The sequence below is a fragment of the Pteronotus mesoamericanus genome, unplaced genomic scaffold, assembly GCF_021234165.1.
Source record: "Pteronotus mesoamericanus isolate MK-2021 breed Mesoamerican mustached bat unplaced genomic scaffold, CSHL_Meso_final contig_73, whole genome shotgun sequence".
NCBI classification, from domain to species: Eukaryota; Metazoa; Chordata; class Mammalia; order Chiroptera; family Mormoopidae; genus Pteronotus; species Pteronotus mesoamericanus.
This window is the reverse complement of record NW_026555245.1, coordinates 28,290,262-28,306,020: the sequence shown is the minus strand read 5'-3', so window position 1 is coordinate 28,306,020 and position 15,759 is coordinate 28,290,262. Positions and strand designations below refer to the sequence as shown.

At 37.3% G+C, this 15,759-nt stretch overlaps 1 protein-coding gene across 15 annotated transcripts in view; it reads left to right on the top strand.

The window, feature by feature from the left end:
* Nucleotides 1-15,759, top strand: part of MPDZ (multiple PDZ domain crumbs cell polarity complex component) — a 172,634-nt gene that overhangs the window by 113,125 nt on the left and 43,750 nt on the right. For all 15 annotated transcript variants that reach the window (XM_054583164.1, XM_054583162.1, XM_054583160.1 and 12 more), the window contains 3 exons: nucleotides 310-508; nucleotides 8,717-8,818; nucleotides 12,308-12,400. In XM_054583164.1, coding sequence (XP_054439139.1) covers nucleotides 310-508; nucleotides 8,717-8,818; nucleotides 12,308-12,400 — 394 coding nt within the window. The remainder of the gene's footprint in view (nucleotides 1-309; nucleotides 509-8,716; nucleotides 8,819-12,307; nucleotides 12,401-15,759) is intronic.

Genomic DNA, 15,759 nt, shown 5'->3' with positions numbered 1-15,759 from the left:
GCTGGCTGGAGCATTCTCCTATATACAAAAAAAGCTGAGGGTTTGATTCCCAGTCAGGGCACATACCTATGTATGGTAGGAAACCAATTGATATTTCTCTCTCTGTCTCTCTGTCTCTTTGTCTCTCTCTCACACACACTCTCAGTCCTTTCCCCTTTCCTCTCTCTAAAATCAGGAATAAAATACCCTCCGGTGAGGATGAAAAAAATGGTTACTATTAATTCATAGGGATTATTAATTTTAAGTCAAATTAAAATGAATTTGAAAGTCACAAAGCTAATCCATATCGATGTTTCTCCATTACAATAGGGATGACAGTAAGTGCGAATAAAGATGGCTTGGGGATGATTGTTCGAAGCATTATTCATGGAGGTGCCATTAGTCGAGATGGCCGGATTGCCGTTGGGGACTGCATCTTATCTATTAATGAAGAATCTACTATCAGTTTAACCAATGCCCAGGCACGAGCCATGCTGAGAAGACATTCTCTCATTGGGCCTGACATAAAGTAAGTATCATTTGGACCCTGGTTTTTCTTGGGAAATTCAGGAATTTCAGTTCATTAATCAGAGTCTTTTTTTCAGAATATACTTCTGTTTGGTATATAAAATTACATATTTATTTAATGTAAGTCACTTAAGAATTTGACTATTCCTGAGTAGTTCTTGATTTTAGATAGTCTCTTTGAGATAACAGTGTTGAAATATGTTAGGACTGCGCATGTGCACCTCATACTCTCCACCCCCAGATGGGATGGCTGTTTGCAGGAGTATGTTGTCTGTTCCTGTGAGGGTGGCTGTTGGGATAAAACACAGTGCTGTGTATGACAGCTGCAGGCGGACAGCTAAGTGTAAAGGTGGCATGTGAGGGGCTGCAGTTCAGACCAAAGGGGAAGTTCCCAAGAGGACATGCAGTGGTCTTAATGAAAGACAGACATGGGTAGCAATAGGATGCTATTGGAGGGCAATCCCCAGAGCAGCCACTTGCTGTACATGTTCCATGGGGAAGCTGCAGCAGCAGCACAGAGGTGGGTTCCCCATGTTCAAGCACATTCCCATATCTGAGAGCAGCTTCAACCAGATCAGCAAAAGGAAGGTGATAGATGTGAACAACAGTGTGCAAATGGTTACTCTGGGTATCACATACGGCAACCCCGACCTCACAATACCCGATGTCATGCTGCAGCATGACCAGCTGTCAGTTGTGCAGTCAGTGCCAACATGACTGACACACCCAGTAAGCCATGACTGACTGGCTTCTCAAGTCAGAGAACGGCTTGGAGCTGACCAGGCTGCTCCCTTTGAAGGTAGCAAAGTTGTCCATCTACAGTTATGAGAAAAACAGTTCCACTTGAAGCTTGCCACTGGCAACTGTTTTTACCTACAGTCATGCCTCCCGTCAGATGCAAGAGAAGATCTCTTTGCATACTTGGAAGACCTGGTGTGCTCCCTGAGACCCTGCAGGGGAGGCTTACACCATTACCCAGTGCTGTAGTCACTTATGACATGATGGATGTTCCTGTGTTGGAGACACAGGACCAGAAGAGCCCAGCAGCCATGTAGCTCCATGAAGAAGGTGACCAAGACCAGGTCAGCATCAAGAGCCTTCCCATGGTCACTGAGATGTTTGCGATGGCCTCTCTTGCTTATGCTGGTGGCGAAGAAGCCCAAAAATATGCTTCACTCAAGTACTATGTGCTTAGAGACACATTCTCTTTTCTAACCTTGGCACCAGCAGCGTCTGGCCAGAGCGCAGTCCCAGGGGCAGCAGCAGTAACACCCTGGGGCAACGTGAGTGTGGTTGCAGGAGGGGAGATGACCAGCAAACCTGTTTTGGAGACCTTGGAAGGTCAAGGAGCTGAACCCATCGTCTCATTATGGAAGATTAAAGATAATATGAGTGAACAGAATGGAGACAGAAAGTCTTCAAACACCAGGCTGAAGCCCCTAGGAAAAGAAAGGAAAAGGAGAAAACTCCCACCAAAAGGCCTTCCCATTCTGGTGGGAAGTGGGAGGACACAGAAATCCTAAGTTCCCATGGAACCACTTAGGGAGAACAACAGAAGAAGGACTAGAGCAGCCCAGAGGGCCAAGGACATGGCTCCTTATCCCAGGAATACAGAGGCCCCAGTGTCACTGAAAAGGGGTCTACATCATCTCAAAAAACCAAGGAAGAGCTGATCCAGAACTAGTTCGGTGGAGAGGGGCGCATAATTCAGAGATCTGTTCCCTCATCCTTCCCCCATTCTGCAGCTCTCCGGAGCCGAGGTGGGGACACTGGCCATTCATGGAACTTGTGCATATCAGCTAGAGTGGATCTCCAGGGTTGTGATCCAAACTCCCGTTTCAGGATGGGGAAACTTAGCTTTTCTGAAGTGGGTCAGTTCTTACATTTCTTGAAACAAATAAATGCCTGCTATTAAAAAAATGTTTTAAAACAATGTTGCTTTTCTCTTTAATTTTAATTTTCAAGTGATTTTTGCAAAAACCTTAAATGTGAGATACATGATTTCTCTCACAGAGCATGAGGGTCCACTCTTAGGATCTTACAAATAAATTTTGGTTGGCCCCCAGTATAAAGAATTGTGCACTACTTATTTGGCTTGTATGGATCCTAGAACTAAACCAGTCATTTAAGGGCCAGTAATGGTAAATATCATATAGAAGAGTGCCAGGCTGAGCAATAATTTACCTCTGTTAAACCTCATGATCCAAGAGAATTTATCAGTATGTTGATATAGTCTGAGTGTAGGTCATGTCGGATATTTTGTGGGGGGAGTGCTTAAACTGTCCCTTAATCCTGTCGTGTGCCTACAGCACATTATATATGGTTTGGTTTTTAAGGCACTAAGCATTTCTTGAGCCAATATAAAAATTAGTTCATGATTTTATTGTCACACCTTATCGATGTAATAGTTTGGCTCTTCCCTATAGCATTAACCATTGAGTGTTTGTTTTTATTGAATAAGAGGTAAAATAATAAGAGCTCAGGATAGATTGTTGACCTTAAATTAATGCAATGATCACTAGTATGGGGGACTTTTTTGTAGTAATGCTACTTTATTGACTGCATTCTGTATTATTCTTTTGCAAAGTACATATTGCTAGAGCTTAGTTACAAAAAACAGTATCTGCAATTGGTTTTTATTCTGCCTTCAATAAAACGTAGAAAATATATACTATTTAGAGTGGATTCTTCTCATTTAAAAAGTCTTATTTTGAGGAAGAACTTTACTAATGAACTTTTACATTTTTGCATGTCTTTTGACTTTTATTTTATAATGGAACAAATCATCAGATCTTGTGACAGTCCCTTAATTAAGAGTAATGTGAGTAGAAGTGAACATCATTAAAAATATCAGTGTCTATACTAAGAGAAAAGAGAAACTTTAAGTGCTTTTCTCATTACTTGTGCTCCAGTGTCCATTTCTTTTGCTTAGAAGATGAATGTTAGATGAGGTCTGTCCAGAAGGTATCCAGCCATGTAATATGAAAAATAGAGTCATTTACTGAAGAACATAAAAGATAGAAGAAACATTGTACATAGGACCATGACACCTCAGTGCCCTTCAAAGTATGCACTCTGGGACCTCATACAGTTCTTCCAGTTGCCATCAGCTGTCCCATCATATTTTCCTGAATCTCATCAAAGGTCTGAAATTTCTTCCCTTTCAAAGGTGGTTTTAGTTTTGGGAAAACCAGAAAATGTAAGACACCAAATCTTGGCTCTAGGGGGGCTGAGTCACCTGGGTGACTTGATGTTTTACCAAAAAAGTCTGCACGAAATGTGATGCATATGTGGGCTCGTTTTTGTGATGAAGCTGCCAATCACCAGTTGCCCATAGCTGCAGCCTTCTGACTCATCTGAATAGTTTCAATGGAGGAATGTTCAAGCTTAATGCAAAATTTAAATGCAGATTCATTGCTCTACTCACTCAGTCATTTTGAATGTAACAGCCAAACAGTACACATGCTCACTTAATGGAATCTATGTCTCCAGTGACTAGTGCAGTGAAGTTACCATTGTTCACACATGTGCATTCAGTCCACTCTCCTTGGCTGCCAGGTTGCATCGATGTTGCACAAACTGTTCTCATTATATTAACAGTGGCTGGACTTTTTCTGGACAGATGTTGTACATACCTGTGGAGACTGTTTATGGGACTGTGTTTAGCCTACAGTTTATATGCAGAATATAATGCAGGTGGCTTAGTAACTGATCATTTGATTTATTGTGTGATAATGCCTTCTTAAGCTATGAGCACTGATGCAGGTCTCTGAGTGCCATAATTGGTGCTTGGTTCTAGCCTTATTCCTTGGTTATAATTTACTGAAGATCTTAAAAGATAACCAAAAAATAAGACCATTGTGACATTGATTTGACATAAGTCATGCATCTAGCCTGCTCCAAAAGTTTTGTCATGTATGTTTTCAAGCTCTAAAAGTCTTCTCCTTTTCTCATTTGTATTGCTCCTGTTTGTTTTCACTTAGTTTTATTCTTGTTTGTTGTTCTCCCACTCTCTGATTCAATCCCAGAATTTACCCTTGCATGTGAACAGCAGCTTTATTATGATCTTTAAGGGTGTCTAGAGAGATAGCTTCATAAATAATTGCTTTAGGATAGCTTCAGAAATAATTACCCCAGGAGACAAAAATGCACTGTGGTATCTTTCAATTAAGAAGAAGAATGTAAGAAAAATTGTACAACTTTCCCTTCTCTGGAAATCAGTCAGTAAATCAATTAGTGAATTGATATCTTTTTCACACTCTGGCGTGTTTGCATGCACATACACAGTCACAAACATACCAACATAATGCTTTGATTTTTTTCTCAAGTGTCCTACCATAGCTGTGATTCAGGTGGTTATGGTTTGACTCATTGGGTACATTGGTAGAAAGAAATTGGAATCATATAATATTTTACAGAAAAAAAACGCGTTAAGTGATAAAACAAATAATGATTACATTGGCCAGGGCTGAGCAGCATGTTCCATACATTTTGCATAAAGTGTTTTTGGCCCTGTGCCTTCCAGATCACTTGCTTTTGTGAAGCTAAAAGTTTAGAATTACCATGAAAGCTATGTGAGTAATCCTCCCAGAAGGCCTCCATTATTCCAAATGGAACCATGCATTGCCTCGGGCTAATTAGGCTTTGTAGTCACTGCCTGGATTTAGGTTCCATCCATGTTTCTTCCCTTTTATTTCTTGTTATGATCCCAGCTTCATCTGGGGTGGTGGTAGAGAAGTGTATTGGGGGGACTTAAAAAAAAAAAAAGGCCTAATGGACCAGTTACATAACCGATTGGTTTTAAGAAAAGCATTGCTTGTTGAGACAACACACTGGATTTCTTTTTTGCCTTTCACCATAGATAGCAAGGAACTTGGTGAGTGTGTGTTCATGCATGCCTGGGTAGGTAATTTGAGTTTCAAGAGTTCAAGAACAGCCAGTTTAAGTTCCAGGTTTCATTATTTTCTGTGGAAAACCAGATGTGAAGCCTCACCAGAATGCATTCTGTTTCACTTCTCACTCCACCTTGCCAGGAGCTCTTATATTTCTGTAATAACAGAAAGGGCTTTGCGCTTAGCAGCAGCTGCTTGTAACATCTGCCAGATAATTACTGAGCTGAATCAGAATTCACCTGCCTTAACCTAAAGTGTGGGATGAATTCCTGATCAAGGAATAAAAGATTGATTGCAGTTACATTTTTCCATGCTTGTTAATAATCATTGCTATAGACACCAGTAAAGAGCAGATGCTTTTCTGGGGGAGGTGTAGAAGGGAGGGAGGTGGAAAGGGGGAAAAAACAACCAGGAGCACCCACTTTTAACTACATATGTGTGCATCTCATATTCAGCACAAGACAGTGACATTTGTTAACACCATTGTAAAAAGATGCCACGGCGTATGCTTCACATTCTAGATTTTCTACAGCACCTGCTGATGATCGAGCCCCATTTATGTGTGAGTATTGGTGATTCAAAAAGCTCATTATGGCTGTGTGTTACAACTTGTCTGTGAAAACCGTTTCATGCTTTTGTAACATTCTGATGCAGCGATAGTTTCAGATATAGATTGAGTGTATAGATTTTAGCTTTTTTGCATTAATATAGAAACGTAAGTTCCAACAAAGCCATCAGATTGTTACATTTTCATATTGCACTAATAATGATTGTGAACCTATTTGAAAATCATGTTTTTCAACTACTAAGCTCTTAGGCTCCTTTGTCGGGGAACGATCCTGTCTGCGTGTGCAGGCACAGGCCCTGGATTAAGAGCCGTATCACATTTCGGCATCACTGATGTTATTTTTTTTTCTTTTACTCCATGTCTAACCAAAGGTTAGTTTACATTTAAGAATTTTTTAACACAGCTCTGAAATAAGCAATTTCAATGTGTTTGTATAGTTTATAATGTACTTTTGCTCTTCTTGGTAATTTGGAAGTTTTGTGTGGCTGTGTGAGCAGACATTTGTGGGGATTGCTCTGTATGTGCTATTGCATTATGGGATGCTGGTTCTAATAACTGTGCTGTGCATATCAGGCTAAGTATTTGTGAAAGCTGCCTTCTTTAGCCTTTCTTACTGTTACTTAAAACATCAGAAAAATATTTGTAAAGCTCCCCTTCCCTTACCCTTTGCTCAAAAGAAAACCATCTTTGAACAAATATAGAGGAAAATTCCTTTAAACATTATTTGGTATAGAAATATTCCTTCCTTCTCAAGCCAGTTAAAATATCAAATACTTTGAACTGATTATCATTATTTTCACTACCATGTTCTAGCATCACCCCCACACTTCTTCCTGGCTTTTTTTCTTAAAGTTTTACTTATCTGTGTTTGACCACATTGAATTTTCAGAGATAGTAACAGGTTTCTTGAATAGGCTCGTCAGCTTGGGTTTTTCTGTTTATCTTAATTTTTTGTGTAAAATACAATCAGTCTTATTTTCCAGTATCATGTGTTATATATTTTGACTCATTAGTTTTAAGGGGTAAATATAAATTTACTATTCAGTATACCGGGTCCAGAAAAATAATGCTCCTTTTTTATTACAAAATCTCTTATTATAAAATCATAAGCATGTAATTCTATAACATAACAATATCACACTATTGCATGCCATATGACATTTTAGGTGAAATGTTTTACATTAAAACTATAAATTATTACAGCCATATTATTACCCTACCAACCACACTCAAGCAGGTATTACTTCTACTGGACCCTGTATTTTAATATCATGGAAAAGGTGTTTTATCGATGAATAGATTAAGTAAGGTCCGAATTATACTTCAGTACTCTCACCCAGCCTAGTTCTAAATCCACTGAGCTGTGGTTCCCACTTCATTTTTTAAACCTTTGGGTAAAAATGTTATGAATTGATTCCCAAGAGTCCTTGGGTTTTGCCAGGGTGATCAGCTGTAACAAGTCTAGCTGATGCCCTGTCAGAACACTTGTATTATATTTCTCCAGTTTACAATAGCCTCATAAAAAGTGATGTTTTTTTGCGATTGAGTGGTGGTGATCCACCCTCCCATCACGCTCCTGATGAGTAACAGAATGTGTCTTCTGATTCCAAATCTAAGTGACTTCACAGAATAAATGCTTTTTATAGAATAACCAGTATACTGAAATTATATGTCTTCCTCACTCAATAAATTATGGCATCAGCGTAATTCTTATTTTATTATAACATAAAAGACAATCCTTTCATCCTTGCACCCCAGTGCGAAGGTTTTAATAGTTATTGTCCATAAAGTAAGTTATGGATAGCTGGTTTCATAGTCTTTATGATTTTTACATTGTGCATTTTTATATGTATTTCTTTTTTTAGTTGTGCAAACATGCTGAACTGGCTTCAAATGCAGTATATCTCTTGCCTTTTCATTAATTTGATCATCTTGGAATCTCCCACTGAAACAAGTGTATCAACTATAAAGTCTTATAGGACAGCCCTAAACTTGAATTTTCAAATGTCATTTTCTAAACACTATAGTTGTAGTCAGCATCTAACTCAGTGCCTTCCACATTAAGGGCATTCAGCCAAGTACTTGTTGAATTAGTAAGTGACCATTCAAGTGTAAACAATAGGCTTTTTTCTGAAACCAAAATGAACTTATAAGAAGTTGTTACAAATTAGTAAAAGCATTTTTCCATAAACTTCAACAGCTTAACTTGAAGCTTGGAATGTTCATAACTTAATAGAACTAATGTTTAATTATTGATAATGCTTATTAACATCCATCATTATGTATTGTAGAAGACTGTAAAGTTATTTACACAAAATAACATAAAAACTCAGTGTTTTAATAGTGTATGCCTAATTTGTTCCTGCTAAGGAAACCAAGACTCTTTGGATGAAATCAGTGTTATTAACTAACAGTTATTTTCCTAAGAATTTATAGATCTTTCTAATTACAAAAAGTTGTTTTACCCTTCTCATTTGGAAATAAAAATAATATTGTTTTCCTCCCCCATGTAATTATTGGTAAATGCATAGTTTATCAACAGCATTTTAAATTTTAACTTCTGTTATTCTTACTATAGGATACTTCATTTTGTTGAAGTTTAGATTCTCTGATGAATAAGCTGATTTAAAGAGTTGTGTGAAACAATAGAGATGAAGGGATGATATAATTTATTTCTGTATTTTGGAAGCTTTTCCTAACAGCCAAAGCTTTGCTTCCCTTTGCTTTCATGGAGTATGTTCTCTTCCAGAATTACTTATGTGCCTGCAGAGCATTTGGAAGATTTTAGAATAAGCTTGGGACAACCTGGAGGAATAATGGCACTGGATATTTTTTCTTCATACACTGGCAGGTAAATAAAACAGTAAATCTACTACAATGAATGAATGGTATAGTAGGTTATAAAGAAGAGTTTTGAATCTACAATCAAGAAGAACTATCAAGGAAAGAAATTTCCTTTCCTTTTTCAACATAAAAAAAAAATATTTTCACCTTCCCCCTGACCTTAAGTAAATATGACATAGTGTGGAAAATATATAAAAATTCAAATCCAAACGCAAAAGTTATCTCTAATTATACCACTGAATATAGCACTTTAACATATTGAGTTCGGAGAAATTCACCCTAGGTATGAATATTATTTGTCAATTCCTTGGAAGCTACAGTTTTTGTAGTATTTAATCATGCTTTTTCTTCTTTGTAAGTATTTTCAAGGATCTTCAGATTTTATTTATTCCTTTTTTAACATACATACAGATTGAGAAATATTTTTAATGGTTTTTTTTTAGTTTTTTGGAGAATGTTGATCTGAACATCTTCATATATAAATATATATATATACACACACATATGTGTGTTAGGAAGCAGAATGTGTGCCTTTTAAATGCTCTTGGTACACAATGTATTAAGAACAGGAAAAAGTTGTGATTTTTTCCCTTAGGAAAGGCAGGAACTATGTTTTGATGCTGCTGCGGAGTTTAACACAGGGAGAAAAATAATGTTAAATTTCTTTTCCAGGTAAAATGTACCATTTTACACTCTCAGCTATGGGCCTGTTGTTTTATTTTTTCAGTTGCATTGGCAACAGAGTGCCAAATTTCTCCTTAAGCAGGTTGTAGAGCAGAAATGGCTTTGTAAATACTCTGAGACCTCAGAAGAGTTCTATGGCTTCTCAGAGATTGTTAGAACATCCCAAACACTTTGGTGACCAGTGACTCTGGGGGCATCACAATATGATGTCACTGTTTCCTCTGCAAATTGCACATGACCACAGTAATGCAGAAAGTGTTAGGGAAGGGAAGGTGTGTGTTTAATAAAGGGAAGAAATGTCATGGCCCTTGGGGCCTAATGAATTTTCTGGGAAAAGGAGTATTCACTCTCCTCTGTTTGTACAAAGCTCAGCCACACTCCACTCTAGAATGTCCTTCTCAGGGTTAATGCCATGAATTGATTAGAGCTTCCTGATGCTTTCTGTCAGAATACTAAAAGCAGTTATTCCACTCTCCCTCTGAAATGCCATTTCAAATGGCTTAATTAAAGAATATCCCAAAGTAACATCATACTCCTTTTAAGCACCGAGGCCTTAAATTTACTCAAAATGTATTAGAGAGAAAGAGAGCCACATGCAGCACTATGCCTCCCCCAGCAGACAGGACAATGGCCTAGGAGGTACAGTGCTGTGAGTGGTTGCTTCACTGCAGAGGAAGTATATTTGCTACTAACATACGGGCACTCTAAACAAAACAATCTGCATTTTATAGAGGAGGAGTCTGCAGCAGAGAGAGGTTAACTACCTTGCCCAAGTTTCATAGTTAATAAGTGGCAGAGCCAAGATTGGAATGTAAATAGTCAGGCTCTATATTTTGAACCATTGGATCCAAAGAAAGAATTGCCCAAGCCTGGGATAAAAATACAGGCAGCATGGCATGGAGGTTAAGAGCTCAGGTTTTTATAGCAAAGTGGTGTCACTTAAAAGGTCACTTCCGCTTTATTGTGTGACCTTGTCAATCCCTGGCACCTAGATGCACACATAAAGGGAATTTTTATAATTGACAGAAATGTCATTGGTATTCAACAACACTCTTGGCTGAATGAGTACAGGAGGAAGAAGAGAATTGGTCCATTCTCTTCTTTGGAACACAGGACACTTGAGTCCCGCAAACTCTCTAGGATGCATAAAGGATAATCAAGACATTTATAGGAGCATATCTCAGGTAGTGAAAGGATTCAAGACTGCAGAGTCATTTGAAGAGAATGAGGTTTCTGTATCAGAGGGTCCAGGATACTAGTCTCCTTACAACTAAAGAGGTGTGAGTACGTGAGACACTCGAGTGTTTCTCCGTAGCCCCATAGCTGAGAGTCCAGGAGTGAGGACCTCCTCCCACCTCAGGGCTGTCACTGAATGTTTTAAAAACTCTGAGTTCTCCTTCTTGTCTGCCTTCCATGCCTGCTTGTTTCTACAATATTCTCTCCAGTTAGGTTTCCAGAGGGTTAGTCCTAGTTTTCATCTTTCTGCCTTGTATCATTTGGGTAACAGCCTCACTCAGATTCTTTCATTTTTAGCCAGTGTCTTAGCATCACTTTTAAAACCCCCTCTTTTGTGACTCCATTCCCAACAGCCTTACCCCACTGTCTGCCTTAGACTCTTAGAACCCTAGTCTCATGCACAGCCTTGTTACTCAGTTTGCACAGGAAGGGGCTTCAAACACACAACCAATGGGCAGGACCCATAGGCAGGTAGACTTCCTTTTAATAGTTGAAAACAAAAGAACTAACAATCAGGTCAGAGAAAAAAAGTGAGAAATTCAAGTAGAGCCTGGACATCTACTTGCCAAAAATGTTGCGAAACACATTCAAACACAGGTGGATTATTGGATTAATAACTTCTGACCTCAAAGTTGAAAGATGGTATCATTTGACAGAGTTAAACATTCTTGCCAATGGAGAATGGATAAAATTTGAGCATGTACTTTCTTTAGAGTTTTCAGTTTCTGTAAAAATCAACTGAAAACCACTTTTGAATCAAAATTTTTATAGCCGCCTCTGCTTTCAAATGAATATATGAACATTTCTCTAGAAATTGAATTTTTCCTAACAGCATAAGATACTATCATTGATTTAACCATCTTGTGTGTTTCCCTTATATGTTGCTTGACTGGACACATTTTGTTATATGCCTGGCATTTGGCAAAATCTAAACTACTACAGAAATTGAAAAGTGACCTTGAACATAGGTGCAGTGTAAACTGCTTCCTGTATGGAGTGTTCTGTGTCTGGCCCCTCTGGGTACTCTGGATAGGTTGGAGGTGAACCATAGTCATCTTTTTCATCTTTCTTCAAAAGTTGAAGGGAATGAATTGGTCCAATCTTAGGAAGCAGAGATGTTAAATTCCTGGCTTATTTAATAATATGTTCTTTAGGACAAGGATTGTCAGCCAGGGCTGTACAGGCTTATAACTCATATGGTGCTTCTATCTTCTTGCACATGGTAGGTATGTAAAAAATATATGTTGCATAGTTTTTATTTAAAATTCTGTATTTATCCCCTTCTCTTTTCCTTTATTTTCCTGTTTCATTAGGAAAGAGACTAGACAAGATTCTTAGTGTTCAGCTGTATCTTTAGACTAAGTTATGGTAGATTGATTCTAATGTAAGGTTTTTATTTTGTTTGATTAGCTTTTTTATTTTCCCCTCAATGTAAAATTTTATATACTTACTGGCTAACTATGTAGAAAATATAAAGCAGTTAGGCCTTTTTAGCCAAATCAATAAAGAACGTATAGGACAGTCTTGCACTGGGTTACTAGGATTTGGGGGTACTCACTGTATAATTCTTTAACAGAGACATTCCAGAATTGCCAGAGCGAGAAGAAGGAGAGGGAGAAGAAAGTGAACTTCAAAATGCGGCATACAGCAATTGGAATCAGCCCAGGCGGTAAGGAGTGTTTCTGTCTTCAGCCTACTCAGTGTTTAAAAATAGGAAGGCGTGGTTTCAAATGCTGGATTACAACTTGATACTGTGACATTGGGCAGGTTGTTTAATATACCTCTATTTCTTTATGTGTAGAGAGAAGATAGTATATATCACACAGGGTTAAAACTAACATGTATACAAGGGTTTGGCATGTAGTAGGGAATAAATAAAATTAGAGAAAATTATGCATTGGTAGTTGGAATGGATATTTTCTGTAGAGTTTAATCTTAGGTATACCATCAAATGTTATTTTAAAATTTCTCTAGCATTTGTAGAAATGATATTCAAAATGTGTGTGTCGTACGATCGTGTGTTAGTAAGCATCTTGTTATCACAGGCTGCCATTATTCAGACCCATGTTTTTTCTAAAACCAATTTCATATACAACAGAAAAGATGACTTTCTTAAATATGCTCAGATATATCATTGTGCATTGCTAAGGCAAATTTTGTGTTCATGCTAAATAAAATCAAACTCACTTTAATAGAAATTCATTGAGTTCTGATTATGGACCCAGACAAGAAGCAGATGATTTTGCCATAACAGGGAAGTATAAGACATAAATCTTGCCTTCAAAGAAATTGTAATGTACTTGGGTAGGCGACATATAGATATGCACAATGTAATTAAATAAAAATAATAAGATATTTGCATTAAGTATAAAATATAAGTAATCATTGGACACTCCCTCTAAGGAGATATAAAAGTGACTATCACATTAGTTCCTCACACTTAGTAGAGACTTATATATATTTTATAACAAATAAGTAAAATGCTCGAGAGTAATTTATAGTTTTCAGAGATGAAGTACAGTTTCATGCTTTTTCTTGCTCACACAAGAATATGAAGCAGCAGCCATCACATTTTCTAGGTTGAGTCACATTCAAAGTATAGAAAATGTACCATGCTTTCACCAAAAAAGAACAAACCTGTAAGCATTTCTGACCGTTCAAAATGACTTCTTGATTTGAATTCTTTAAAAGCTGTTTAGCCTGCTTAAAGAAATCACAGTGTCTTCGTTACCCATATTGAGAACAGAATATAAATGCTAGATCTGCGGCGCAAAAAAAAAAAAATATATATATATATATATGGTAAGATGTTAAGTTTCTTATTTAAGGATGGAAGCAAAATTCTCAGATGAAATTATTTTGTAGCTGGTGACCGTAGTGATAAGCTTGAATTTTGTTGGAGGACAGTAATCATAGGGAAAGAAGATAGGGTGGCTGGATTTAATAACATTGTGGGAGGAAAAGTCGTGTTTGGAAGGCACTCTGCAAAATGTTTGAAGTCAGTAAGAGCTACATTTGAATTCTAACTTTGACACTAAGATGAGTGCCTGAATCTCTGCCAGATCTCAGTTCTTCCATCTATAAAATGGGATTAATAATAGATCCTTCTAAATTGGGGGAGGGAACAATTTAGTGTGATAACTCATGTAAAATTCTTAGCGCAGCGCCTGGTCCAGGATGAGCGCACGGTCAGTGGCCGGCCTTGTCGACCACCACCACGACCGCCATCCCCGTCACAATCCCCGTCACTGACAACTAAGCAAATAGAAGGTGTTGAACACAGAAATCATTATGAAAAATTCTTATGAGAAAGAATGAATGTAACTTCTAGATAGGAATATTTTCTATTTTTATCCTAAATTTTAACCTTCATGGTGGCCTAGGAGATGTCTCTAAAGGTGGTAATTAACTTTAGAAAGAATATGTCTTGAGCTTTCATAAGTCTTAAAAATGGTACTCTACACCCTTCTATGTAGAAGCACTAAGGTATTTTTAGGGAAAATTTCATTGAGTATTATGTTCATAGAATATTATGAGGAAGCTTACCAAAATAATCACGTCTTTTAGTAAATGAAGAGCAAGGGTTATGAATATTCTTTATATCTTTGGAGATGTGGTAGGAAATTTATTCATGCATTCAAAAAAGTTTTACTTTGTGTGGAAATAGGGAACACTTTTTAGCAAAGTGTAAATTTTAAAATTGCAAATAAGCTGTGTTACTCTTGTTTTGCATGTGATTTTGATTTAAAAAATTGTTTCATGTGTCATTTTCCAGCTTGCTTACTTTTCTCTCAATCCAGTATTTTAAAGATCTATTATGATTCCTAAAGATCTAATTAATTCAATTTAGTTGTTGTAGTGCATTTCAGTATATGAATATACCACAGTTTATTCCCAGATTGAATTTTGAGTATTTAAGAGTTATTCACTATTATAATAGCTCTGTGCAGGAAATACATCAATTTCCTTATATTTATGTAGGAGAATTTATCTACGTATAGACCCAAAAGTGAAATTGCTGGTTCATAGATTTAATGTATTACTCACTTTCTTAAAAGTCGTCAACTTGTTTTATAAGATGGCTATAACAGTTTTTCCTTCTTTTTCTAATATATGAGAGTTCCATTTTCCTCACATCCTTGTTACTTCATCATAGGATCATTTTTAAAAGAAGGTTTTTGTCAGTCCGATGACAAAAATGGTACCGTGTCTTAATTAGCAACATGTAAGTGTAACAGGATTGAGGTGGTGGAGCTCACATTTGCCCATTTGTCATATGAATTAAATTTTGTATGTTGCTTAATCACATTATTTCGGTAGTTATAATCATAAAAAGAGTAATAGTAGATTTACTGGTTGTTTACTATATGCCAAAGCTTTGTTTTGCACTTCACATGTTTTCATTAATTTAATAATTACAGCAACTCTCTGATGTAGAGACTCTTATTGCCTTCATTTCACAGATGAGGAAAGCAAAAGAGAGACTACATAGGTTGCAGAGGGTCACGCTATTAACAAGTAGCAGAAGAGCAGGACTCCAACCCAAGGACTTGGTTCAGAGCTTACACAGCCTGGCCTCAGAGCTCTGTTTCCCTTTTGCTTTTCTGAATTTCATTCTTCTTAAATCTCTGTGTAGGTCTAAGAAAGGCTGCCATTTTTACATAACACTGACTTCATACACGATCCATAAGATTTTTCTTTTATGGGTCTTCTTTTTCTTTCCATGGAATATTTGCCATGTTCCAGTCAGTGAATAATGAGTCTGGTTCCTCAGCACTGTTCTCATTTTGGCAGTCCATCTTTGGCTGTCTTCTCCAATGTTTTAAGTGGTTACAGCCTTTTTTCTAGGGACTATATTTGAAAACACTGCTATCTGTGCCAAAACCTGTGTGAGTATATGGTACTATTATCCAAAAGTTGTTTAACTCCTCAGTGCCTCTTCCCTTCTTTGTAAGATGGGTCTAACAAGAGTATCCACCTCATAAGGATGTTGTGAGAATTAAATGAAAGCGTGTAAAACAGATAATA